Genomic DNA, 27689 nt, shown 5'->3' on the forward strand with positions numbered 1-27689 from the left:
TAACTAAAGAAGAAAAAAGAAGCTGTAAGAGTGATCTAAAATTGTTCAAAGCCGGTTAAACTTTAAATATTTTAAAAATTCTGGATATTTTTTAAATGAAGGAACTTTTGCAAATGATATAGTAGGGATTGACGAGACTCAGGCAGAGTCAATGCTAGGCTGGAGGTTCGGAGACAAACCCATGGATTCTAAAGATTTTAAGTTGAGCAGGATCAAGACAAAATATTTGAAGTATAAGTTCAATGATGTAACACATGGAATTGGCGTGGAAGTGAGGCTTGATATATAGGTCATCCTCAATAGAGGGTGTTTCTAGTATCTTGGGTATCTAGTTCAAGAAAGGTGAACAATGATGATCTAACACATCATATTGGTGCACGGTGAAAAATTGGAGGCTCGCCTCCGAGGTCTTGTGTGTTAAGAATGTGCCATCAAAACTTAAAGGTAAGTGCTACAGAGTGGTGGTTAGACCAACCATGTTGTATAGGGTGGATTGTTGGCTAGTTAAGAACTGTATGTGTACAAAAGATCAAAGTTGTGGCAGTAAGGATGATGAGTTAGATGTGTGGGTATACTAGGAGAGATAAGATTAGAAATAAAGATATCCGAGACAAGGATGGAGTGGTCTTCGTGGTGGAGAAGATGAGGGAAGTGAGGCTGAGATAGTTTGGGCATATGAGGAGAGATGCATAAACAGGTGAGAAGGTGTGAGAGGTTAATATTCGTGGGTATGAGGAGAGGTAGAGGTAGGCCGACGAAGTATTGGGGGGAGGTTATTAGACAAGTTTTAAGTTTTATAAAGCACTCTTCATTTTACACATAAGAAGTATGAAAAAAATACACAGAAGATCAAAAATATCATTTTCTTTTATTCAAAATTGTAAATGGCCACAAGAGACCATTTCTTCATTAGTCTCGGAGGTAATGGTCCAAAACACACTTGAAGTATGACTTTTGCAAGTTTCCTACTTGAATTATCAGGTGTTTGTGTTTCCTACTTGAACTATCACCAACTATTTATCAAAGCACATCTCAACTAGTATATGATGGTGTGTGATGTACACTTATTTTTTTGTTTAAAAATGGTGCCAAATGACCCTCCACGCGGATAATTAAAGGAACTACTTGGATAAATAAATAAAATAAGAATAATAGTCAAAAATATATTTGAAGTATCACTTTTTTGCGAGTTTCCATTACCATCATATACTAGTCGAGATCAGTGTTTTAAAAGGCGAGGCCGTAAGGCGGGACGTTTTACATATGCCTCGTCGAGGCGTAAGCCCCATGGGTATTTAATTTTTAGTATTTCATAAAAATAATATAATTATAATAAATATTTTTAAATAGGTAAAGTTATATAATAATAAAAGAAAAATAAATAAATATATATATATATATATATATATATATATATATATATATATATATATATATATATATATATATATATATATATATATATTAGAAGATGATCCTCGCAAAAAACTAATCAAAGCATCCAGTATACGCCACTTACAACTTGTAATTATATATAACATAATTTTACAAGTTAAACAATATAATGAAATAAAAGCTATTATGAAATGCAAATCAACTCTAACATCTTAACTTTCAAACAATGAAAAAATCACAATTTCTTAAAACAATATTACTATCTATTCATTTTATCTCCCTATAAACAAATAATCAATAAACTTTATCAGTATTATAATTAAAACGTAACTCTTTCGTGAATAAAAATAAAATTACTTTCAAATAAAGAAATAATAAAATATGACAATTTTGATACATAGGAAAAAAGACCAATAACAAGTGAAAATGTACAATTCGGCTTTGTATTTTAAAAATAAATATTAAGTGATATTCACCCTCACAACTCACGATGTTCTCAAATAATAAATATGCAATACTACGGCTTGTTATTCCAATTACAACCAATCTTCTTATTTCTATAGATGAAAAACTATTAAGTATTATTCATTTGTTAAAGAATTATGAGGTCAATGATTTTAATTAAGAAATTTAACATATAATTTGTGTAAGAATTTTTAGGCGAGCCCCAAGCGTTGGGCTTTAGGTATGTTTAGGGCGTATAGTCGGGCGCTTAGGGTATAAGCCTCACAGGAACTAAGCCTCGTATGTGAACCGGGGACATTTTGCTAGTGTCCCGCCTCGGTACGAGTCCTAAAATGCCTTTTAAAGCAATGATCGAGATTGTGTTTAAATAGTTGGTGATAGTTCAGATGTATTTTGATAAATAATTGGAGATAATTCTCACTAAAGCAGCTACGAACCCAATTTCTCCTTTTCTACTAAAATGGATGTAAGCTTAACTAAAGCTCAATGCAGGTTGAACTCTATGGAATCTAAGCCCACTACCCTTATCCTCGGACTACAAAATTTCTTGGCCCAATATATTTTCTCAACCAAAAAATTACGCAAATTGTCCTTCATATGGACTGGTCTTTAAATTTCTCCCTCAAATCGCCAATCTTTAATTTTTACCCTTACTTCTCATTTATTGAAAATTTGTGGGCCAAAATACCCTTATTCACTGGTCTATGAAATCAGAGATTCTGGGTTCGAACCGCATCAGAGTAAAAAAAAAAAAAAAAAATCGCAAGGTAAGGTTTTCATAGAAACTAGGGGAAAGGACACAAATGGCCGCTGGGCCATAAATAATCCCATGCGCTGGCCCATCTATTCCCAAACCCAAAAATTAGCCCATAAACTATTCCCATCTGGTAGCCAAATCTGTAGCAAGCCTTTTGTGGCGACTTTTAGTCGCCACAAAAGATTTAAAAAGTCGCCACTAAAGGCTGGGTGGTCCAACAGCCCCTTTTTATTTTTATTTTTATTTTTTATTTTAAAAAGTCAGACTTTTAAAGGGCTGCTACAGAAAAATCAGGCTTTTTAGTGGCAATTAAAAAAGTCGCCACTAAAGGTTAAATATCCCAAAACATGTATAATATGTGTATATTTAATAAGAAATATCCCAAAAAACTCGGAGGCGATTTTTGTATATAATATGTATCATTTATGTATAAAAATATGTATCAGTACCTATCTATAATATATAGAAACTGTATAAAATATGAATCACTAAGGTATGTATCATTTTTGTATATAATATGTATCATTTGTGTATATAATGTGTATTATAGAATAGAAAATTGTATCATTTTTGTATATAATATGAATAATTTTTGTATAGAAAGTGTATATATAATTCTAGCATGTGTATATAAACTATATCAGACTTGTCTAGAAAGTGTATCATACGTATAAAAAATGTATCATAGAAACCGTATCATTGTGGTATATAATATGTATCACTATTGTATATGTTAAAAATAAATATCATATCATTATTGTATAATATGTGTCTAATAGATGTATAATTAACGTATAATTTATGTATAATAAGTGTAAGATTAATTCCAGCATATATATATAAAAAATGTATAATTCTTGTATATAAAGTGTATATATAATTCCAACATATGTATATATGCTGTAGCAGCCCTTTAGTGGCGACTTAGTCGCCACAAAAAGTCTTTTTTTTTTTTAAGCGCCTGGGCTGTTGGGCCGGCCAGCCTTGGCATTATTTTGGGCCGACCGGCCATTTTTTGGCATTATTTTGGGCCGACCGGACTCTTGAGGGTATTAGGCCCAAACATTGGCCAAATGTGGCATTACTTTGGGCCATTGGATATATAGTGTCCTTTTCCCTAGAAACTATGCCTATTTGGGGCTAAATTATGCCTTAAGACATAGTTCTGTAGGATAACTTAATTGCTACAGGACTATCCCGGATAAGGCATACTTTCTATGTAACTTTGCCCAAATAGGCATAGTTTGTTATGAAATCTTGCCTTACGAAATTATTTTTTATTTTGACTCTGCTGGAGTTCAAACTCAGACTATGGAATATTTTTGACCACTTTTTTATTACTTAAAGTGTCGAAGATTAAAGACCAACTATTTGAGTGACAAAAATTAACGACCACCCCAAGATTGGGCAATCGTGCGGATTCTCCTGACCCAAACCCCCATAACATTTCTTGGCCCAATATATATTCTTGACAGGACAAGCCCAAAATAACCTCAATATTGGGCCTAGTTTGACTTTTCTCTGATAGGCCCAAAAACTCCCCACAGTGTTGGGTCTCCGTTGAAACAAGTACCAAAAACCCTCTGGGTAAAACTCAACCTGCGTGGCCTTTCTTCTTCCCACATCAACCAACCTACACACACATGGCTATTTCTCCATTGCCACCATTTCTACCCCTTTCTAAGCGCTAATTTATGTGTACAAAGGCTTATACAAATTTTACACTTAGAGATAATATTGATAGATGGACGTAACAAGATTGAAAATTCCCAAAACTATAGCTATTTTCTCACATATCAAACGCCCTTTAACTTGTGTCATTTATACTTCTTCTTCTTCTTCAGATCAAACCACCCCACCTTTACAACAAACCCCATCAAATAACAAGCCTAAAAAGGTATTTGATTTGAATTTGCAAAAATGGGTTACTTCTGTTCTCTCAAACCCACCATTAGATTCATTAAAGATTAAAGATTTGCTTACCCATTTGACTCCACATCAGTTTGATGCTATTTTCTTGGAAATTCATTCTGTTTTGAAACCATTGTATGTTTTGAAATTCTTTCATATTGCTTCAGGTTCTTGTGGTTTTAAGTTCAGTGTTAGATCTTATTGTACTTTGCTTCGTTTGCTCGTTGCGTCGAATAATGATGTTCCAGCTAGGTTGCTTTTGATAAGGTTAATTGATGGGAAACTACCTGCATTGTTTGATAACCCCGAAAAAAAGCATGTAGAAGTTGCTGTTTTTTTAGCTGAGTTAAGTCGTTTATCGGATTTTGGTATTGCTATTAGGACATTTGATCTTTTGGTTCATTTATGTTGTACCCAATTCAAGAATGTTGGGTTTGATGTTGCGTTGGATGTGTTTAGGTCGTTGGCGAGTAGGGGGTTGTATCCCTCTTTGAAAACTTGTAACTTTCTGTTGAGTTCTCTTGTGAAAGAGAACGAGCTTCGGAAGTGTTACGAGGTTTTTGGGGTATTGAATAATGGTGTTAAACCGGATGTTTACTTGTTTAGTACAGCGATTAATGGTTTTTGCAAAGGAGGGAGGGTGGACGAGGCGAAGGAGTTGTTTCGAAAGATGGAAAAAATGGGTGTTGTGCCGAATGTTGTTGCTTATAATAACCTTATTCATGGGCTTTGCAAGAATTGTGATTTGGAGGACGCGTTCCTTTTGAAGGAAGAAATGATATTAAACGGTGTAAACCCGAGTATTGTCACGTATAGCATGCTTATTAATTGTCTGATGAAACTTGAGAAATTTGATGAAGCTGATTGTGTGTTGAAAGAAATGTCGAACAAGGGGATTGTTCCGAACGAGGTGATTTATAATACCATCATCAATGGTCATTGCTCGGCGGGAAATATCCAGAAAGCTCTAAAGGTAAGGGATGAAATGTTAACAAAAGGAATTTTCCCCAACTCGGTTACTTGCAATTCACTGATCAAAGGGTTCTGCAAGGTAAATCAAGCTAGTCAAGCTGAAGAACTCTTAGAGGAGATGTTATTACATGGATTGAGCGTAAATCCTGGTTCATTCAGTAATGTTATTCTTGTACTGTGTACAAATTCTAGGTTTGTTTCTGCACTAAAGTTTGTTAAGGAAATGATATTAAGGAGTTTGAGGCCAAATGATGCGTTGCTGACCACATTAATTAGTGGACTTTGCAAGGAAGGAAAGCATTTAGAGGCAGTTGAGCTTTGGCATATGCTACTAATGAAAGGACTAACGGCAAATACAGTGACTTCGAATGCTCTAATTCACGGGCTTTGTGAAGCTGGTAACGTACCAGAAGCTGTTCGGCTGCTGAAAACAATGCTAGAAAACGGTAGTCAAATAGATAGCATGACATATAACACTCTTATATCTGCATTTTGCAAAGAGGGAAACTTGGATGGTGCCTTTATGTTGAGAGAAGAAATGTTGAAGCAAGGAATTGCACCTGACATTTCAACTTACAACGTGCTGCTACACGGGCTTGGTGAGAAAGGTAAGATCGATGAAGCTCTGTTGCTCTGGGATGAATGTCGAAGCAAGGGACTTGTCTTCGATATTTATACCTATGGGGCCTTAATTAATGGTTTGTGCAAAGCTGACAAACTTGAAAAGGGCAGAGACCTTTTCCACGAGATGCTCAGACGAGGTTTAGCCCCAAATATAATTGTTTATAACATTCTTATTGGAGCTTTTTGTAGAAATGGTAATGTGAAAGAAGCCCTTAAACTTCGCGATGACATGAGAAGCAAGGGTATTCTACCAAATGTTGTCACTTATTCCTCTCTTATACATGGCATGAGCAACATCGGGCTTATTGAGGATGCTGAGAACCTTATTGATGGAATGCGTAAGGAAGGAGTTTCACCTGATGTTGTTTGTTATACTGCATTGATCGGTGGTTATTGTAAGTTAGGTCAGATGGATAAAGCGAGGAGCATTTTGCAGGAAATGTCATCACACAACATACAACCTAATAAGATAACTTATACAGTCATTATTGACGGGTATTGCCAAGCTGGCAAAGTTAACGAAGCTAAGGACTATTTTGCTGAGATGGTACAGAAGGGAAATGCTCCTGATTCTGTCACCTATAACGTTTTGACAAAGGGGTTTATAAAGGAAGGGGAAATAGACGAAGCCTTTTCACTTTTAGATCGGATTTCCCATACAGGAGTGGGTTTAGATGAAGTTACATATACTTCTTTAGTAAATTTGCTTCCCCAGAGATCAGCAAGTGCAAACCAAGAATGATCTGACCTGGCATGAAGTTCACATTTTTAATGCATCAAAGATATACACTTGCTTGAGCACATGCTGGAATGTAAAGTCTGATTTTGTAAAGACACAACGGGGAGTTATGGCAACAGCACACGTCTGCACATTGGGTTAGACTATCATCTTTGAAACTTAACAGATTCTTTTTTCTCAATTATATCTGGCTTTACTTATTCCTTCATTATTTGGGAAAACGGGATTATGTTGACATTTTAATATCCTTATATGTTATTTCTACAGGGTAGGGTCGTTATCCTAATATTGGAGATTGAAATATTAGTTGCCTGCTTTAGCATCTTCAACCAGTTTCAATATGTTGCCACTTTAACCATCCTTTGTTGCTTTTTTAAACTTCTCGTGTCATTTACTTGTATTGCATTTAGTATTCATCTTTGATCATATGTTTTTTGCTTTTTCAATCTACATGAGTTGTTTGTGTCTCTTTTATCTTTTTCTCATTTTTTTTTTTTTTTGGTACATTAATCAGGATGGTCATTTAGTGCTCTTGCATTGTCCTCAGTATTAATCAGTTGTCTTGAAACTTAAATGCTGATAGATTTGTTTCACAGTTTCAGTCCTTAAACCTCCATTATTTATCGTGAACTTACGTTCTGTATTTTACTTTCTCTGGAATTTTTTTTGAAATTTTTTCATTGTTTCTATCAATATCCTCCCCCCTTAGAGCTAACATGTACTGATAATCTCTTTTTCCTATCTTTTAATTTCTAGAAACTGGGTCATTATTGTGGGTCCAGATTTCTTCCTTGTGCTTTGAGTTTGTTGCTAATGCTGGTGAAGATCAAGGATCCAAGGCAGCTGTTGGATGGTTCTAAGGTAATGTTTGTTTGGTTTCTGCTACATGTAGTATATACCCCCTTTTTTCCGTGTCACTGCTGCCACCTAAATTTTGTGTTTGTTTTTGTCACATTTTTGAGCTTTTTATAATTTTATTTCATTTGCTTACTGATCTAGAAAAAAATGACTTTCTAACTGGTCCTCCTCACTTATGCAGATGCTTGCTTTAGTTTTTTTCGCCTGGGGAGATGTTCTAGTTTTCAGTTATAGGCCGACAAATGAATACCATGGAATCAGTTTAACCCATTCAAGAGTTAAGCTAAACAAACAGGAAACATTCCATGCTTAATATTCTTAAACTATTTGTAGCTTGGACAAATTTCTGATAGACTGGAAATTTCTGATAGGTCATTTACACAAATTTATGGATCAGCTTTTCAAATCCTATCATTTTGGTTTTCTATTGGAAAAGAAAGATGATGTCCTTAAATTACTGAAATTCTTCCTTTTCACTTTGAGAAATTGACCAAATTGCTTAAGGAAAAGTTGATTTTCTCAGATGTGCAAACAAATTAGATAAAAGGGTGTGTTCTGCTAGCTTGAAATAAAATGTAGTGCTATACAAAATCTTAATATAAGGAGCATAGGAGTTCATTGGAACTAATTTTGCAGCTCCAAAAATGGAAGCATATAGATTTAAACGGGGGTGAAGATGGATATGTTTTAGGTTATGAAAGGAAGGTAATATCAGCTTTTATAGTTCTGTTCCGGGTGCTGTGAATACCCAAGCTGATATTAAGGTTTCTTGAGGCGCCTTTCATCTATCAGTTACGGTGGTATGGAAAAGGTCAAGCTATGACAAATTGGATGTGGTGGCATAGAATTTTCAAAATATAGGACATTCTATTTTTGCTTTCAATTAGACTATTTCCGTATAGTTGATTTGCAAGGGATCGCGAGCCTTTTTTTCATTTAACAGTAAGTCCTAAATATGAATGATAGTTTTGTTAAAAAGTATCATTATAAGATTCATAAGGGGTTTAAAATTTGAAAGCTACTTGTGTTGGTGGGAGGTAACAACTACCCCGTAGAATTAGTCGAGGTACGCACAAGCTCGCCCAGATACCACGGCTATCAATAAAAATTGAAAGCTACAATTCCTTATCAGAAAAAAGAAAAAAAGAATTTGAAAGCTGCAGATTCGTTCCTTAAAGATGACAATTTTGTCAGCATTACTCTTTTGTTATTCGAAGTTGAATTTTGGTTATATTACTTGGACTTGGGAGTTCTTAAGCACTACTGTTTACTATTGACATATAGAATATATCTCTGGAGTACCTCTAAGAAAATTGAACTGCACAAAGGTCCACCGACCATCTATTTAGAATTACATTGTGCAAAGCTTTGCATAGCGAGCTGCTACTTATGAAGGTTCACAAGCCGAGAGTTGTATATTAGTCAATGCAAAACTCTCTTAGTTCCGTTAGCTTGTAAAGGCAGTGACTTTTCATTTTTAGAATCCTAAATAATCTGAATTAAGTAGCCATCTGTTCTATAACTTTGTAGTGAGAGCTTGCTGGTTATTAAGTACAGGGTAAAATTTCATCCTTGATTGCACATGATAACATTTTCTTGGGGTAAACGAGGTTGAAGAAATAATAAAAGTTTGAGGAGGAAGTTATTTTATCCATGAATAGATCAGGTGCGGATTACATAATCTTGCAATTTTATTTCTGTTGCTCTAACGTGCAGACAGGGTAAAGCTCAAAGTCCTTTTGTCAGCCGGTTAATTATCTTTTGAGAAGGTGTCAGCCGGTTAATTATATCCCATGTAAAGAACAGGCACAGGCTTTAAGTCTAGCCAACTTTAGGTTAGACTGATTGTTTAGAGTTCAACTAGTATTGGAAGTTTGGAACGGTAGTCACTTACGCATTTTTGGCAGTATTTTATTGCAAGGCACATTAACTTCTTTTAATGTATTTAATTTTAATTCAGTTCATTATTAAATAAAATGTATTTCCTTCAATATGGTTTTGTGTAATTGCAGAGCGCAGATTTGTCCAAGCAGTTCCGATAGTGGAGATTTTTTGGTCTTGAACGCTCCTAGCACCTCTATCCCTCGGTTGGTGACAAGTGTAACTAAACAATCCCCGTCATGAAGGTTTGTGGTACTTACTCGCAACCTAAGTTACTCGGACTCTTCGAAAGTGTTGCCGCACCCGTGTCGGATCCTCAAAAAATACACTACTTTTGAAGGATCCGACACGCTCGCAACTATAACCCTTTAACTCTTGGAAAGCTTTCTACACTTTTTATTTCTCATCACAAGCTCCTAAAATGAACGATTCTCTTTGATATTTAGCATCTACATACGTACCTTTATTTAGCCATGCCCATATTTGTTGATTAATCCATTTTGAGATTGTTTAGATCTGAGTTATTAATCAATTGGTTAGTTTAAACTTTAAACATATAGATGCTCTTGATCAATCAGTGAATCAACCAACCAACTAACTAACTACACCTCAGTCCCAAAGGAGTTGAGGGATTGTTCTTGATACGACCGATTTGACATTTAGACGGTCTTGATAATAGACCATAAATTATTGCTCTACATTTGTAGTAAAAAATTGTAAGATGCAGAGTTTTAAAAGGAAAAGAAGACCTAATATGGCCTATCAGAAAACAAAGACCAAGTATGAAAAACCTGTGAATTTTGATGGACATTGATGTTTATAGAGTTGTGCAGTTTAGCAGTTTGTTACATGGTCCCTTTGTTTTTACTAGATTTTTGATCTTAGAGAAGTGATAAGTATATAGCTGGTCCCATGTCCAGATAAAGGAGCAGGTTGCAGAAAATTAACGGATACCGTAAAGTAGTCTACGAGGAAACATCCCAACTAATTTTGGACTTATGCCTTGTTAATTTAAAGATTGATCTTGGCAAATTGTGAATGTGATGTTTTTATCCCTTTCTCTCTATTTTAGTTATCTGTATCCCTGCTCTTAATAAAATGATCAGAAGTAGCTCTTTATCTAGTTATGGCATTTTTTTTTCTTGGTGAATAACTCATACGCTCTAACAGAGATATTGGGTATATTTTGCATGAAGGAAAATGTTTTCCACGAAAATAAGTGGGTTTCTTACTTATTTTCTTACGTTCTGTGTGTAAGCAAAAAATATTATCCTAAAAGCATTTGTATATAATCTAGACAAATACTTAGGAGGCGGTGGTGGTTTTGGAAGGTGGGGGGGGGGGGGAGTGCGGGTGGGTTTGGTGTGGGGTTGGGGTGAAAATGAGGTGTGTTCGAGGGTGGGGAGGAGACAATCAATGTGGAATGCCACTTGTGGAACCTGTTTACCCTACTTCTATTAGGGATGTCATTTTCCTCATTTTAAGATTCTTATTTTCCTACAGAATGTGTTTTCCAAAAGTTTTGACCAACCGAACATGAGAAAATTGGAAAACATTTTCCATACCGAACACACCCATTGTTGGAATTTAGACATTCGAGTCTGATTATCCCCAACTCCATGTTGAGTTTTTCAAATTGGATTTGCTCTATCAAAGTTGTGTAATAAGAATTGATAAGAGGCTCCCGGATTGATATGAGTGCTGCGATCACAGTATTTCTGAGAAGTTTTAACGCTGACTAAATAGAATAGATGTATGATGCGAAGAAAACACATTACATTAAAAGATGAGTTCCCTAGATATTTCGGACTGGCCAACAATAGAAGGATCACAGAAGTGGAGGTTCTAAAGCGAGATGGAAGTCAGGCATCGCAAGACATATTTTAGAAGACTGTTAGAAAATTGAAAATATAAAGGGGTGAAAATCTTACCTTATCAGAAAAAAGGAAATATGAAGAGGGGAATCTTTCTTTCGGAGAATATATAGTTAAGCAGTGTATTGATTAGTGAGCAGATTGCATGATTTGGAATGGCCTCACCCAGAACACTTCTCAGTCCTATTTTAGATGGTTGTTCAGTGTAGACATCTCTGACATCTAGGGTGTGTTCCATATGGAGTTTTCCAATTTTCTCATGTTCTGTTGGTCAAAATTCTTGGAAAACATTTTCTCTAGGAAAACATTTCCTTAAAAATGAGGAAATAACTTCCCTAGTGGAAGTAGGGAAAACAAGTCCCTCAAGTGGTATTCCACATTGATTTTATCCTCCCCACCCTCCAACACACCATACCGAACACCCCTACCCCCACCCCCAACTCTCATAGTATTTGTCTAAATTATATACAAATGCTTGGGATAATATTTTTTGCTTACGTACTGAATACAAATAAAAAAGAAAAAAACTCGTATTTTTCTCGAAAGCATTTTCCTTCATACCAAACACACCCCTACAGCACCAGGTAGCAGTCTTCACTCAGTGTGTTTGTCAGGGAACTATCTTGATAGCAAATAACTTAAGAAGTAGAAGTTGCATTGTTGTGTGTTAGTGTTGCATGTGCAAGAAGCACAGAGAGGCTGTGGACCACCTTTTGTTGCATAGTTAATTTGCATCAGAACGATGGGTTATTGATATATGCAATATATTCTGCATTCTATGGGCGCTTACAGAGAGTAAGCAATGGTGAGGTGGAGATGAAAAAAGTGGATGCAAAGAAAAAGAAGCTACGGAAGTCCGCTCCTTTTTGTATTTTTGTCTTTTGAAGCAAGAAACCGGAGAACCTTTGAAGGGATCAAGGGTCCATTGTTGAGGGTCAAATCTCCTCTTTGTGATTTTTTTTTTGGTGTAAAGTGGAAATGCCAACTTGTGGAGGGTTGGCTAGATTTTCAGGAGTTCTAATTTTATGGTGCCTTATACAATTATCATAGAATTTTCTAATTATCAGGAAAAAAAAAGATATGCAGGTTGTGTTTTTGAATGAGACACAATTCTGTGAATCCACTTTGTCCAACAGTGGTATTTGATAATTTAGTAGTGTGACCATGATCTCATGGTCTGGAACTAAAGATAGGTCTTGCAAATTGACAATCAATCGAGATTTGCAATCAAAACTTCACTGTAAAAACTTCAAGAATCCACAAATTTCTCTTGATAATTGTTTCTCATCAACGGTGTTGCCTCCATATCCTTGTTGATTGGTATTGGAAGAAATATAATGAATCTTTTTATATCCTAGAGGTTTGTACATTCCTTCAAGCACTGCTTCTGATATACTTTTTGTTTGGAGTAAAAGTTAATATTTAACTAATCCGTCTTACTTAGACAAGCGACATACCTAAATCTCTAGATATCCTTTTGTCATTTGTCATAGGTTGAAAAAACATTGTGGTAAGTTACCAACTCCATGCCGTTGTATGATGGAGCAGACTGTGCCTGGAACTGCACTTGAAAAGCCAAAACCTACTTCAGCTGCGGGGACTGTTCGTACAGATAAGACCAAAATGGCAGGGCCATCTTGGCCTAGGACCATCTTGTGGACAGCATCAAGTGCTACTATATATTCATTCAAGTAAATTAAAGAATTGTGCTACATTTGTCACGTAAGCAATTGCTTTGTGTATGTTTTGCACAAAATCTGCTATAGATGTCTGCTTCAGTTCGTTCACATTTGCTTCTCCCACAGCTATAGGTATATGCATTTCCCATATAATTAGCCATCAGTTCCTCATTCTTCCATATTCTTGTTTTCCATCGACCAACCATCCCATCTTGCCGCTCTTGTAGTCCTTGTCAATTACATAATCTTCTAGATATAAGCTGAGGAAGTTCGATCTTTTCTCCTGATACCATGAGAGGATGTCAGTTTTGCAGGCTCTAGACGCCTGATGCATCCATATATAGCATAGTCTCTCGAGCAATATATGCGGGGTTGACATGTTACTTATGTGTTGCAGGCAAGGGTTGAAGTGGAGCACGAAACAGTTTAATTGATGATCTTGCAAGCAACAGAAAGGCTTTTCGGTTGTTATATCAGACCCATTAACACAAGCTTACTGGAGGAACTGGCATCACCAAGTCGTGACCAAATACGAATGTTGTCAATATGGCTCCACATGCATAGTATGTGATTTCGATTTGCTTTGGCAAATCTGATGGTTAGATTTCTTCCAGAGAGACCTATTGATATTTTAGAAGTAAGCACTTTTAGAGGACTGCTCTTTTGTGCTTCCACAACCAGGGCACCAACATTGTCCTCCTTTATCTACGACTATCATTTGTGGATTTCTCAGATTCAACCAGCAAACTGGTAGCAATCGTACCTTTACAAGGAAACACTTCCAAGTCCTCAGTGATGTTAGACTTAGCGTTACATGTAAAATTATTTTAACCTAGAGCCCGCAGAAAGGAGGTTGAGGTTTTTAAAGGCTCACAACACGGTGCTTGCATCGGACCAGTGGCATCTACCTTCGGATTTTCTGACAGCTCTTTTTCTGTAATCACCATTTCTGTATCTTCGATTACCATCTCTATGGCTACGGTCTACTTAGTTTTGCGACAGACCTTTGGCTGCACTGGTGATATACTGTCTAGAGTCATCACATTTGTATAATGAGTCGGTTTGTATCGAGAAAAACGTAACAAGAGTATCTTGCGGTGATAATGATATTTATAGCCATTATAGGTAAGATGTATCAGTTAGAGACGGACCCAAATCCGGATTTCATTTTAGAAATATTCTGACTATTTTTAGTTTGGACTCACCCTGAATGTTCAATATCTATGGTTCTCCTGTGATTCACCAAGCAGAATCATTCGTTCCCTATACTGTATATTTCTTATCAATTATTTGTGTTACTATCCTCCAACGGTACAAAATCAAACTGCAGTTTGTATCTTACACGGAAATAAGGACTCTGCAAGTGCTTTCTATAGCATAGTGGCCTCTGGTCGCTGTGGAAGCATTCATTCATATAACTTATAAAGGACATAATTGGTTACAGTGTTAATAAGCAAAAATTGTCATGGCATGTAAGTCATTATAATTTTATAGACCATTTGGTATGAAAATCCCAGGAGTTCAAAACTGATAAAAAGCTGAAACCCTGTAGGTTTTTCTTTGAGTTTGAACGGTATATCAGTCGTAATTTCAGGAAAAAATTTGTGGAGTCTCTGCATCCCAAGTTACGTGAGGCATCTCCGAAGTTTTAAAGATTTTTGTGTTTTAGTCTAAAGTTATTATTGCTCAAATTACATTGCCGTATTAGCAGGTAATTAAAACTTTATTAACTTAATTAGCAGTTCAAAAAGTCACTATTGACGCAACATTAGCTTATTGCTTAAATCAGAACTTTGACAGACGTCATTATGTTATCAGGCGTCAGCAATTTCGTTTTCATCGTGAATGTTCTTTCGCTCAATCAATTTGATCAACGTGGACCTAGCAACTTGGACCATTCCCTTAATTACTGGACCATAGAGGTAACACGTTGTCCCAATATAGAACTTGATGCTTTGCTTATGGGTCCAATTAGTGAAATTATAGCCTTCCGAATTGATTTATAAGCATCCTTTGGCCAACTCAATTTTACGTATGGTTGCTGTCATTCTGATACGGGAAGAGAAGTAGATCATCTATTTTCATTTTTTTGGGCGGATTACCCTTCTTTTGGGGTATTCTTTAAATTTTGCCTTTCATATTTATGGTCTTTAAATTTTACCCCTCATATTTGTACTCTTTAAATTTTGTCCTTCGCTTAGAAAGGTAGGCGAATACTTGAGGTTCTGGGTTCGAACCCCCGCTCAGGCATAAAATAAAAAAATAATTTTGCAAGGCAGGGCTGGGGGGTGTATGCCGGATCCGGCATATAATCCTTAAGGAAAAACTAAAGTTATGCCGGATCCGACATAACTAAAAGTTTGCCCTATAAGGCATAACTTTTCCTTAAGGCATAGTTTAATTATGCCCCATAAGACAAGAACTTTTCCTTAAGGCATAGACTTTGCCTTATAAGGCAAACTTTTAGTTATGCCTTAAGAAAAAGTTCTGCCTTATGGGGCATACTTTTAGTTATGTGTTATGAGACACTTTTAGTTAAGGTATAACTAAAAGTTTACCTTAAAAAGTAAAATAAAAACAAATATACGCCTCGAGGAAAGTACGCCCCAAGCGGACTTTTTTTTAGTTAAACATAACTAAAAGTCTACCGGAGGGGGCATAGTGAAATTCAAACTCTGCCTTACGAATTTTTTTAAAATTTTTGACTGAGCGGGGTTCGAACCCAGAACTCATGGGTTTTAGCCAAAGGGCAAAATTTAGGGCCTGTTTGGAAAGCCACCCAGGTAATTGGAATTGGGTGTAATTACACAATTTGGCCTGTTTGTTTGACCAAGTAATTACACAGTTAGGTAAGAATTGAGTGTAATTGACGTGTAATTACACTCTCCAATTTTCAAGGGGAGGTTGAGAATTGGGTGTAATTACACAGTTACTTTTTAGTTTGTTTCTTTTTTGTTTATTTTAATTTCTTTTTATTTTTAATTTATTTTTTATTTCTATCATTTTAATTTCTTTTGATTTTTAATTTATTTTTTATTTCTATTATTTTAATTTCTTTTTTATTTTTACTTTTTTATTATTTTTATTTTTAAAATGTATTTTTCTTTTTATATTATTTATTTTTCATTTCCTTTCTTCTCATTCCCAACCTTCTTGTGGTTCCATGTAATTACTCGTATTTTTTTATTTTATTCATTTAGCATAATCGTGTTATTATTCTAATTTTTGAAACTATACCTCTTAATATTGGAAAGAATGAGTCATTAACAAACTTGACATATAACGAGTGACGTTATTAAAGAAGAATTTCATTGTGAATGAGGTTATAAAATTATATTTTCCCTTTCTTTTGAATTATTTACTTAGGTTATATTGGAACTTACTCATGTAATATTGGAATTTGACATAAGAGTATTATGTTAAACTTTTTCTTTTGGATTTTGAATTTAGGTTATATTTTCAATTTTAAATTATTTGCTTTCACATTGCATGTTGTTTATTTTTCACTTACATTTGATGAATTTTTGGTGTCAAACATTTGAATAATATTATGGCATTATATTTATAAGTATCATTTTTTTGTCAAACATCCAATCCATGACGATCTCACAAAAAAAAAGTTTTCTTTTAAGTTTTATAATTAATTAAAATTAAATATTATTAATTTGAAAAATATATATCAATTATTTTTTACAATACTAGTTACAAATATATGATTATTAATTAATATATTTTCAAGAAACAATGTGTTATTAAATAACTAATTTAATATCATTTATAAAGGCAAATATTTTTTAAATTTTAATTTTAAATTTTGTATAATTAAATTTTATTTTTAAATTAAACTACCGTGTAATTACACTTGTGTAACCAAACAACACGCTTGTAATTACACTGTAATTACGTTATGACAAACAAACAGATCGTTGTAATTACACTACTGTGTAATTACTAAGCTGTGTAATTACTACCCTAGTAATTATACCAATTCCAATTACCAGATAGCTTTCTAAACAGGCCCTTAAAGGTCACAAATATGAGGGGTAAAATTTAAAGACCACCCCAAAAAAAGGGCCCATCTATTTTTGACGTTGGCAAATCGGAAAGAATATTAGCCACTAACTCAAAACTAATTAATGGATACCCCCTCAGTCCGAAAAAGATTAATATTTTTTGCTTTTCGAGAGTCAAATGAATTGTTCTTCGACCGTAATTTTTTTATATATTTTTAAATATTTTAAATTAGGGAAAAGGACATATAATGGCCAACAGGCCAAAGTAATCACACATTTGACCCACATTTGGGCCTAACACCATGAGTTAGCCGGCCCAGCAGCCCAAATGCCATATAAAATAAAAAAAAAAAAAAAAGACTTTCTGTCGCCACCTTTTTTTTTTTTTTAAGTGGCAATACAAAAAGTCTTCACTAAAGGTTAAAATTTATATTGAGCCTTCCAAAAATGTTTCACAACATGTATAATATGTGTATATTTTTCAAAAAATATTTCAAAATATGTATAGTATGTATATATTTGTACATTGATTGAGCCTTCAAGAAATATCTCAACACTTTTGTGGCGACTTTTAAAGTCGCCACTAAAGGTTCGCTGCAAACTTCCGTTTATTTTCCTATCTTCTACTAGGGATTAAAAAAGAAGAACTAAATAAATAAACTAAAGTAACCATCATCGAAAACTTAACAAATTAAAATATATCTACAAACTAATAAAATTAGTAAGTATACATTTATTATAAATTTATTAAACATAAATTATACATTTATTATACATAAATTATATGTTAATTATACATTTATTATACACATATTATACAATAATGATACAATTTCTATATGTATGATACATTTTCTATACATATACAGTAGTGATACATATTCTATATAACAATGATACGGTTTCTATACGTATATGCATGATATTTTTTTTTACGTATGATACACTTTCTATACAAGAATGATACAATTTATATACATATACTGGAATTATATATACACTTTCTATACAAGAATGACACAGTTTATATACACTTTCTATACAAGAATGACACAGTTTATATACACTTTCTATACAAGAATGATACAGTTTATATATTGTATATCTATGATACATTGTCTAGACGTATGATACACTTTCTATACAAGAATGATACAGTTTATACATAAATTACACAACAATGATACATTTTCTATGCTTCTGTATGGAGTATGTATAATCTGTGAATGAGTAGTGTATAACTAATGTATAATATATCTATGATTAGTGAGATTTTCTATAGATATACATTTTCGATACATATGTGAATCATTAGTGTATAGTCAATGTATAATATATGTATGATTAGTAATTTATACGTTGATGATACATATTATGTATGGAATATGTATAATATGTGAATCATTAGTGTATAATCAATGTATAATGTACATATTAATGCATAATATATGTATGATTAGTGAGTATACGTTGATGATACATTTATTATACACAAATTAAACAACAATTATAAAAACCTATGATACATTTTCTATACATATATTGTAGGGATACATATTCTTACAACAATGATACATTTTTTATACTATGATACATTTTCGATACATAGTTGATCTTCAGTGGCTTTTTCCCAAAAAATAAAAAAATAAAAAATAAAAAAAATTGATCTTTAATGGCGACTAAAGCCGCTAGAAATAGTCCTTTTTTTTTCTTTCCGCAGCGGACTTTTAGTGGCGACTAAAGTCACCACAAAAGGTCGCGCTGGCTACACTTTGGGTTTGGAGAAACATGAGCCATCCGGTGGGAATAGTTTGGGCCGGACGGCCCTTTATGCCCTTGTCCCTTTAAATTATTAATTATGATGACTGATAGTATTTTTTACGTAGTTTTCAAATATATAAATTTCATTTCAAAAAAAATTAAAGATTCTATATTTTACACGGTCAAAATTAAGAAGTTTGACTCTCGAAAAACAAAAAATGCCAATCTTTTTGAGACAGTGGGAGTAATATTTTACCCACTCTTTAATGTGAAAAAAATATTTGAACAGAATGTATCTCGAAATGGTACATCAGTAAGTGTTTGGAGATCGAAGTTTCCACAAGCAAAACTTGTGCATTGGAGTTTTGAAACTCTCTATAGGTGAAACTTATATACTATGTCCTGAAATTCTAACTTTTTTCAAGTTAAATTCCAACAAGTTGTAGCATGGTTCTGCCGCTACAACCAACCATGGTAAGTTATTGCTATTACTTAGCTTCTTTTTTCCTATTTTACGCTTTAAAATCCGTAATTCGCAATGCCTACCAGGCTACCATGAGAAAGACGTCATAGCTAACAAAAACCATGTATGGGAAAAAGAATGATTGAAATTGTTCACGTTGACCGTGAGAAGTAATAACTAAGTACAAGCCTGTTGATCCACCACAAACGTAAAGACATTTTTCAAGTAAGCAATTAGTGATCAGGCATGTGAACTTAAAGGATTATGTCACTAAATTCATGATTCGACAGGAAGAGAATTCAACGAATTAATTCTTGCGTTTGAAATTCCATCACATTAAGTTGGAGTTTCGTAAAAGGAGTTTTTTGATATTCCCATCGCATTAAGTTAGAGTTTCAATAAAAAGAGTGTTCGAACTCCGACAGCATGCTGGAGTTATCACTTGTGAAAATTTCAAAATCTAGCATGTTGTGCTGATATATTTTTTTTTTTTTCGTATTGTAGCTCACATTTTAATTTTCCTCCAAATTTTAGTCCATTAAAGACAATGACTATTTTAAAATCATATTTTAGACCGCTTCTAAGCTTGTGAAAATTTCAAAATCTAGCATGTTGTGCTGATACAATTTATAGGGTAAAGTTCTAAGGGAAATCGTACCAACCCTTGTGCAGAACAAATGATACCATACCATAGCAGGACCATAAATGCAGTTTATAGTGTAAAGTTCCAAGGAAAATCGTACCAACTCTGGTGCAGAACAAATCGATATCATACCATATTAGGACATCATTGAATATGAGTAACCTAACAACTATCCCCTGCCAATCAACATTACTCTTATGACACAAGTAGTAAAAAGTTACTAGACGAATTTATGTGAACCCAATATTTTCGACATAAAATCTAAAATAAATATATATTATATTGGAACCACTAATATCTCTGAACTCCTTATCTTTAAATAGGTTGAACTTACTGCGAAAAATCTTTAAAAATTTAACTCTTTAAATTTTAGGTCCGCCTAGGCGTAGGCGGACCCAACAGGATATGCAAAACTGGAAATTAGCAGTATGTTTGGAATGTATATATGGCCGGAACAACTCATCAGCACATTGGATATATACATATGCTTTGTAAAGGGGAAAAGGGTATAAAGAATAAAACAACCCCCAAGGCCTCGATCACAAAAACCACTCATCTCCTACACAACTTTCTTTTTTTGTGATATAGATATCTCACATTGTGAAACTAAAATTAGATTAGAAAGGAGCAGTAGCAATGTCCCTAATTTTTGAATTAATCCTTAAAGGATTTGATAAACCTTGCATCTCCTCCATCATCATGTCTTCCTCTTTGTCATGTACACAACCAACTACCGGTTCCAATCCCTGTCAACCAACACAACGTTATCAGCCCTTTTTTTTAATCAAACACACGAACAAATATTACTACTAATTATTAGTCTCAATACTGTCGTCCAAATATGTACTGCATAATTATGAAATCAATTTCAGTAACTAAAATTATTTTTGCAGTATTTAGTGTTTTATCATTTAATTTCAATCAGCTACTAAACGAGCTCATAACAAAAGCAACAACAATCTATGCCTAAAATCAGGATCTTGTGGACCACATAAATTGATATTAATGGGCAAGCTGATATGATATGAGGTGGTTAACAACTAAAGACCACGCAATCAAATTGCGCCATGCAACTACTCTACGTAAATAAAACAAAGACTCTTGCTTTATCACCTACCACTAATGAAAAATAAAAATAGTACACGTAAACCTAGTCTCATATAGTTGTATTCGATTGGCAATATTCTATTCTCACCCTTTTTCTAAAAAACTATTCTCCTCACGATTCCCCAACTTTTTACTACTTTTTTTTTGGGTCTTCTTTAATTCTTTTCTCTTCCACCCACCCCCGAATATTTGGCCCTTTGATTAGTATCAGGAGCCGATTGGCGGAGCCACATGTAACTGAGGGGTGTTAACCGACACCCCTTCATCGAAAAATTACACTGTGTAGCTAGATGAAATTTTTATTTTTATGTATATATATTATATATTGACACTCCTTGACTTTTTCGTGAATTTACTTCTTTATATTTTGACACCCTTTAGTGAAAATTCTGATTCCGCCCCGAGCTAAAGGTTCCAATTACGTGTTCAATAGAATTAATTGGTTAAAACATTATTATATTTACATAAGAAAATCTACTTAAAACTATATAAATTGTAACGATGCAAAGGTACATAAAAGATTGAGAAGTTACCTTTGTGAAAATTCTCATAGCTTCTTCAAAACCTTTTGTATTAATAACGTAAAGTGCTGCATCCTGCATTCAAAAGCAAGAACATACCATTAATTAAGACTGTCTAATTTGTTCATGTAAGGAGGAATAGGTGTCGAAAGTCGACCGTAACACTACATATATAAATTTCTACTTCCATATTACTTTATTTAATAGACTTTTAAGTCCAGCTTCCTTATTTTAGAGAGTCGAGAGAACTCAAGTACTCTCTTTCGGTTCAAGGAACAATTCTCAAATTAATTTTTTTTTTTCCCTTGAACAAAACAAACCAACCTATTGATACCGGAAGTTGGGAATCCAACGAATTCCTCGTCTTTATTAATCTATCTATCGATAGTAATTTTCGTTTTTGATAGCTTATCGATGATTTCTTAAATTAGACCTACTTAATCTACAACAAAGCGTGCAACCTTAGAATATTTGGAATTGGCTAAGTAGAAATAGCTTTTTATCATTCAATGGGCATTGAGATGTTTGGTTCATGACCTATATGAAGGAAAAAATTGCTTTCGAATTATCGCAAAATCTCTTTTTAGGAAGGTGATAAAAGTAATTTTTTGTTATTCCGATCCAATATTGGCAAATGTACTTTTTAAATTGATTAATCAAAGACAAATGTTTCTATTCTTGAAATTACTTTTTCAAAAAGAATTCTTAGAAAAAATAATTTTCAAATAAATAAATTTTATAAGTTCGGGCAAACAGACTTATAAATGAGTGCTGCCACCTGCGAGTCCCATATGTATACACACTCCGTTGCATGTAAAGAGGAAACTTCCATCACGGCAACAATCAAAGATTCGTTTAATTTAAGGTGGAAAACAACGGAAAGAAATTAAAGAGAGAAAACTAACTATCTTTCATTTCTTGTTTCATTTCACAAGAAACAAAATTGTAAAATCAATTTGTATAAAAAGGGAACGCCACTTCGTACATTTTCGTCCAACCAAACAAATGAAACAAAAATTCACACTTCTCGTTGACATCTTTGCACATTTTAATATGTGCATTCAGATTCAGACGATTTAATCTTAATAAAAATAAATGGTACTTACGATTAATTCTAAAGAGAAAATTAAAAGGAGAAGAGAGAAGAAAAAGAATAATGAAATTGGAGATGCTGACATACTCTAGCAAACTGAATTTGATTGAGATTGAGAGTTCTAGGTTCATTCTCTATTGATGATGTCCTGTCTAATGGAGCCACTGATGACCCTCCCATTATTTTTCTTTTGCTGTATAGATAGAAATAGAACAAACAGAATGGTCGAATATTGTTTCTGGTTTGTCTTGAACAAGAAAATGTTTCAAAGTTTTCTGAAAGAATACTATTTGATGATTTTCAGGTAGCTTTTCATAATCCCATAGGCCCTCTATATATAGTAGTTTCCACTCAAGCCACAACCGTCAAAAGAAAAAAGAAAAAAAGGACAAATGATTCGTATAATCTATAGAAAAGGATGTTTTACTTAATAGGGCTCCTAATTTATCATTATTACCTAAGTTCCCCCATAGAATCTTAAATTACAATTGTTGCCAGCATATATGTAACCATTGACCACCATTGACCTTATACGTGCAGATTAGACATTCCAATCATTTTGATACAGAGTTAGGTCACTAGCGCTCGCCACAGTTATTAAAAAATATTAGATCAATCGCGCAAAAATATTTTTTATTTTCTAATTAAAGGGATTATATTTGATATCGCTCCATAAATAAATTTTCTTATATATGTATATCTAAATAATATATTTCTAAAAGATTGTATGCACATGTATTATATGCATAGGCCAAACCCATCGGCAGACATCTGTGGTCGTCCACTTCTTTCACTTGAGCACCTAAAGTGGAGCTTGTTTCATTTAGACACCCCAGGTTGGCAATACCTGTTCCAGTTAGACAATTTTTGCACCGTTGGCATGTCGCGTGTTATCACCAAAAAACGCGCGTGTAACCTTTTTTTTAATCCTATGTGGCAGCCAACGGTCTTATTACTCACCCTTTTATATATATATCATCTTCCCCACTTCAAAATTAAATCCAATTTAGCCCTAATTTTAGCCCCTTTTCACGATCAATTTTTTCCTCAAATTCAAGCTAATATTTTTCTCGCTTCTTGCTAATATTTTCTGGTTCATCACGTTCGTTCTTCCATTGTTGTTACTATTATGTCGAGATTATCCGACTCTTTCATGGAGTTTTTTGATGAACATGCCCGATATTGTAGATGTGGTAATGAAGCATTATTGAAGACTTCTTGGACCCAATTAAACCCAGGTCGCAGATTTTTATGTTGTAAAATACCAAAGGTAAACTTATATCTTCATTCATTCCTTATTTAATTATTTATTAGATGATTAATTGTTGGGTTGAAAATTGGTTTTGTAGAAAATGGGTGGTTGTGATTATTTCTTTTGGATGGAAGATAGGCACCGCGCAAGCAAATAGGGTGATCCGGGGTTTGTTGAAGAAAGTGAAGGCTTTTGAAGAGAAAAGAATTCGAGCAAGAAATATGCTCATTGTTAGCTGCCATTGTTGCTGGTTTTGTGATGCTCGGGATATGGAAAATCAAGCCAAATTGTTAGATGGAGCAGTACAATACGTGCTCCTTAAGTAGTTGCCTTTTGCTAAGTTGTGTAGTTGTAATATTGTTAGGATTCTTGGAATGTAATTTGGTTACTGCATTGTTGTGACAATTTTGTATTTTGGCATGGCTGAACTTTGGCCAACAGTCACTCATGTAAACCAGCATTTTGAATGAAATGAAATGAAATGTTGTTTTGTCTATACTGTATTTGCCAACAATGCTCTGTTTTGAGCTCACACAGTTGCACAAAAACCTGGCCTGCTTCCAATAAGTTTATGCTACATATTATTGCCAACAACAGGTAGGCCAATGTTATTTAACACCAACAGCAGCTATAATTACATTAGCACAACTGTTTAAACACTAACAACAGGTAACCCCAAATAGTAGCTAATATATTAACATGCTCAAGAATGAGCTCAAAGTTAGCATACAAGTAGCCAAAAGCAAACATTAAAATACTGCAAATTGTTTACTGCTACATACAAGTATCAGATTGCCAAAATAACCATCCAAAAAGAGAAATTGTTTGGTGCCATATTACATTGCCAATTAAGTACTACATCCTATCCTAATACTGCTAGTTCTTCTTCTTCTTCTTGTTTGCCATCTCTTCAATTGGGGGCCAGTGATTGTTTTCCTTGTTTTTCCATCTCAATCCTCTAGCTTTATAACCAAGGTCTATGCCTGTTGGACTTGCATCCTTGTAAGCTGAACCAGTTTTAGAATCCTTTGGCTTGATGTTCCTGGCTGCATTTTAGCAGAAAAATGAAGCATAGTCAGTTTTGTTACATGTAGTTGTGTTTTAGAGACCAAAGTTAGAATTGACTTACATTTAGTATTTGAGTTCCACTTGTACTTGTGTATATGCCAAATCCAACATCAGCTGCCCTCTTGTGTCCCCTACTTGTAGGTTCCTCTCCAGTTGCAACCTTAGCTCTCTTCTGTCCAGCAACTTGTCTTGTTCTAGGAGGTAGTTGACTTGTTATTCCTCTTGTAATAGGAATACTTGTATCTGTAGGTGGGGCTGGCTGGCTTGAGCTTCTAACTCTTTTTGATTGGACCACCCTCCTAACTCTAGTTGTATCATCACAAACCGTCGCCGAAGGCGTAGGCCGGTTTAAGCTTGTAGGTGCAGCTTGGCTAGGTGCTTCACAGGTCTTGTAAACTTTGGCTAGGTGCTTCGCACCTGGCACAACCCGCATATTTAAAGGCAAGAACCAACTTAAAAACCCAAAATACATGATAAACAAGTTAACCAACGCAAAGAAAACTATTTTACCTTGCAATATTTCTTGTTATGTCCTTGTTGATGACACTTTGAACAAGTTATTTTCCCCCTTTTCTCGGACACTTTTCCATACCTCATCTTTTTTGGTTCATCTTTGCCTTTGTTCTTTTCTTCTTCGGCCGCTGTGCATTGGTTTAGGTGCAGTGAGGCTCAATCTTTGGATTGTTTGTTTCAGGCCACATCTTCATATTTGGAATTGGTTGGATGAAATGACTATATGCCTTTAAGAATGTATCCTTCCTATACCAATGCTCCACAAAGTGTTCAGGCTCTAGTTCTATGTGGTAGTATGCACAAACAGCATGTTGGCATGGAATTCCTCTCAGTTGCCAAGTTCTACAACTACAACTCTTAGTACTCATGTTAACTGTATGCCTATACTCACCCTCTCCAATCTCAAATCCAACATCAGCATTCCAAAGAACCTTGCAGCCCCTAGCCATTTCCTTATTATCCTCTAAGGTAAGTCTAGCCATAGGTGAAATCTCAGATATCCAAGTGTTGGCAAACTTAATCATATCACATTGTCTAGTCATTATCTTTCTCCTAATTTCCTCCAACATGGTTATAATTGATTTGTGTCTACAAGACAAGATCCATGAATTGAAGGTTTCACACATGTTATTCTCAACAACATCACACTTAGAATGCTCTTTAAAGTATGCCCTCACCCATGATTTTTCTGGATAATGCAATAAATCAAGCACAAATATCTTTACCAAGTTTGCTCATTTTATCAAGCTCTGACCTGAATTTCACTTCAAAACTGGCCTTAGAACATCTCCAAAATTGTTTTCTTCTCTCTTCACCCTTCCATTCTTGATGCCAATTGGACCAGATGTGTCTTGCACATCTCCTATGCTCAGCATCGGGTAACAATTCTTCTACAGCAGCATGAAAACCCTTCAAAGAAAAGAAATTATTAAATAAACACTCAACAGTAAGAAACAGTGAGAAATTAAACAAGTTACTATGTACATTACCTTTTGCATGTCTGCCATCACAGTAAGACCTTCTCCAGTACCCAACTGTAGATCCTCTTTCAAGTAATTAATGAAAAAACTCCAACTATGCTTAGTTTCTGAGTCAACAACTGCCCAGGCTATAGGAAACATCTGATTGTTTCCATTCTTGCCAACTGCTACTAGCAGTTCACCTTTACAAGCACCCTTTAGAAAACACCCATCAAAACCTATTATTCTCCTACAACCTTCCATCCACCCCTTCTTCAATGCATCCAAGCAGACATAGAAGTACACAAACAAATTCTTCCCTGGACAACTTTCTCTGTCCATCCTCACCCAAACAGAACTACCAGGATTTGTCTGTTTTATCATATCAGAATAGTCACACAATCTTGCAAACTCTAAATTCCAATCACCCATAGACTCTCTTAGTATCTGCATTTTAGCTCGTAGCAAATTGTCCTACCAACATAAAGTCCTAACTTATCCCCGCACATGTCTTGTATTTCCCATATTCTCAAAGATGGCTGCTTAATTATTTCATCCTTAAATCTAGCAAAGAAGCCATTTGGTGTTGCACATTTTGTTCTTGTTAGAAGTTGTACACTTGTGTACAGGATGGTAGCTCTTAATCATAAAGTCACCAGAATCTCTCTATCTCATATAAGATAACACAACCACTTGCACTGTTTGTTACCCTTACACTGAGCCCTTACTTTACCAGGTTGATTAGGCCTTAACTTAAGACTAACTTTGTATTCTATTGCATAATCAGCCAATGCTTTCCTAAATACTTTTTCATTTTCAAAACCATACCAAGTTCAAAAATAGCAACTACACAAGCTGGATCATATCTGACCTTTGTGCTCTTCCTTCTTGCTGGTAGATCAGCACCCCTTACAGCATCAGCATCTAACTCATCATTACTGTCATCACTACCACAATCTGAACTGTCAATATAATCCTCATCTCCACCTAATCTTCCCACATACCTAGCAGACTTATTTCTACCAATATCTTCAAAGCCTCTATCAACACCAGCTTCACCTAATGGTATTTTCGTGTTATTTTTTTTCTTTCTAGGATTGGGGTTCCTTTTACTCCTCTTTTCAGCTCTAAGGTTTCTCAA

General features: G+C 34.5%; 3 protein-coding genes across 4 annotated transcripts; 1 reads left to right on the plus strand and 2 right to left on the minus strand.

Annotated features, from left to right (window-relative positions):
- Nucleotides 1-4173: 4173 nt before the first annotated feature.
- Nucleotides 4174-13066, plus strand: LOC132059297 (pentatricopeptide repeat-containing protein At4g19440, chloroplastic). Its single transcript, XM_059451879.1, has 4 exons — nucleotides 4174-7000; nucleotides 7620-7724; nucleotides 9734-9854; nucleotides 12970-13066. The coding sequence occupies exon 1, from the start codon at nucleotides 4362-4364 to the stop codon at nucleotides 6864-6866; it is 2505 nt and encodes an 834-aa protein (XP_059307862.1). The 5' UTR covers nucleotides 4174-4361; the 3' UTR covers nucleotides 6867-7000; nucleotides 7620-7724; nucleotides 9734-9854; nucleotides 12970-13066.
- Nucleotides 13067-25729: 12663 nt separating this feature from the next.
- LOC132061089 (uncharacterized) lies at nucleotides 25730-26158 on the minus strand. The gene has a single exon (XM_059453961.1). It carries the CDS (start codon nucleotides 26156-26158, stop codon nucleotides 25730-25732), a length of 429 nt encoding a protein of 142 aa, XP_059309944.1.
- Nucleotides 25750-27259, minus strand: LOC132060643 (uncharacterized). 2 transcript variants are annotated; one of them, XM_059453622.1, is made up of 3 exons: nucleotides 26579-27258; nucleotides 26315-26498; nucleotides 25750-26177 (listed from the first exon to the last, which is right to left on the minus strand). In XM_059453622.1, exons 1-3 carry the CDS (start codon nucleotides 26999-27001, stop codon nucleotides 26161-26163), a joined length of 624 nt encoding a protein of 207 aa, XP_059309605.1. In that variant the 5' UTR covers nucleotides 27002-27258; the 3' UTR covers nucleotides 25750-26160. The 2 variants fall into 2 exon arrangements, with proteins under 2 accessions (XP_059309605.1, XP_059309604.1); XM_059453621.1 differs by having other exon boundaries at nucleotides 25750-26498; nucleotides 26579-27259.
- Between the last annotated feature and the right edge of the window lie 430 nt (nucleotides 27260-27689).

The sequence above is a fragment of the Lycium ferocissimum genome, chromosome 6 (assembly GCF_029784015.1).
Source record: "Lycium ferocissimum isolate CSIRO_LF1 chromosome 6, AGI_CSIRO_Lferr_CH_V1, whole genome shotgun sequence".
Lineage (NCBI taxonomy): Eukaryota > Viridiplantae > Streptophyta > Magnoliopsida > Solanales > Solanaceae > Lycium > Lycium ferocissimum.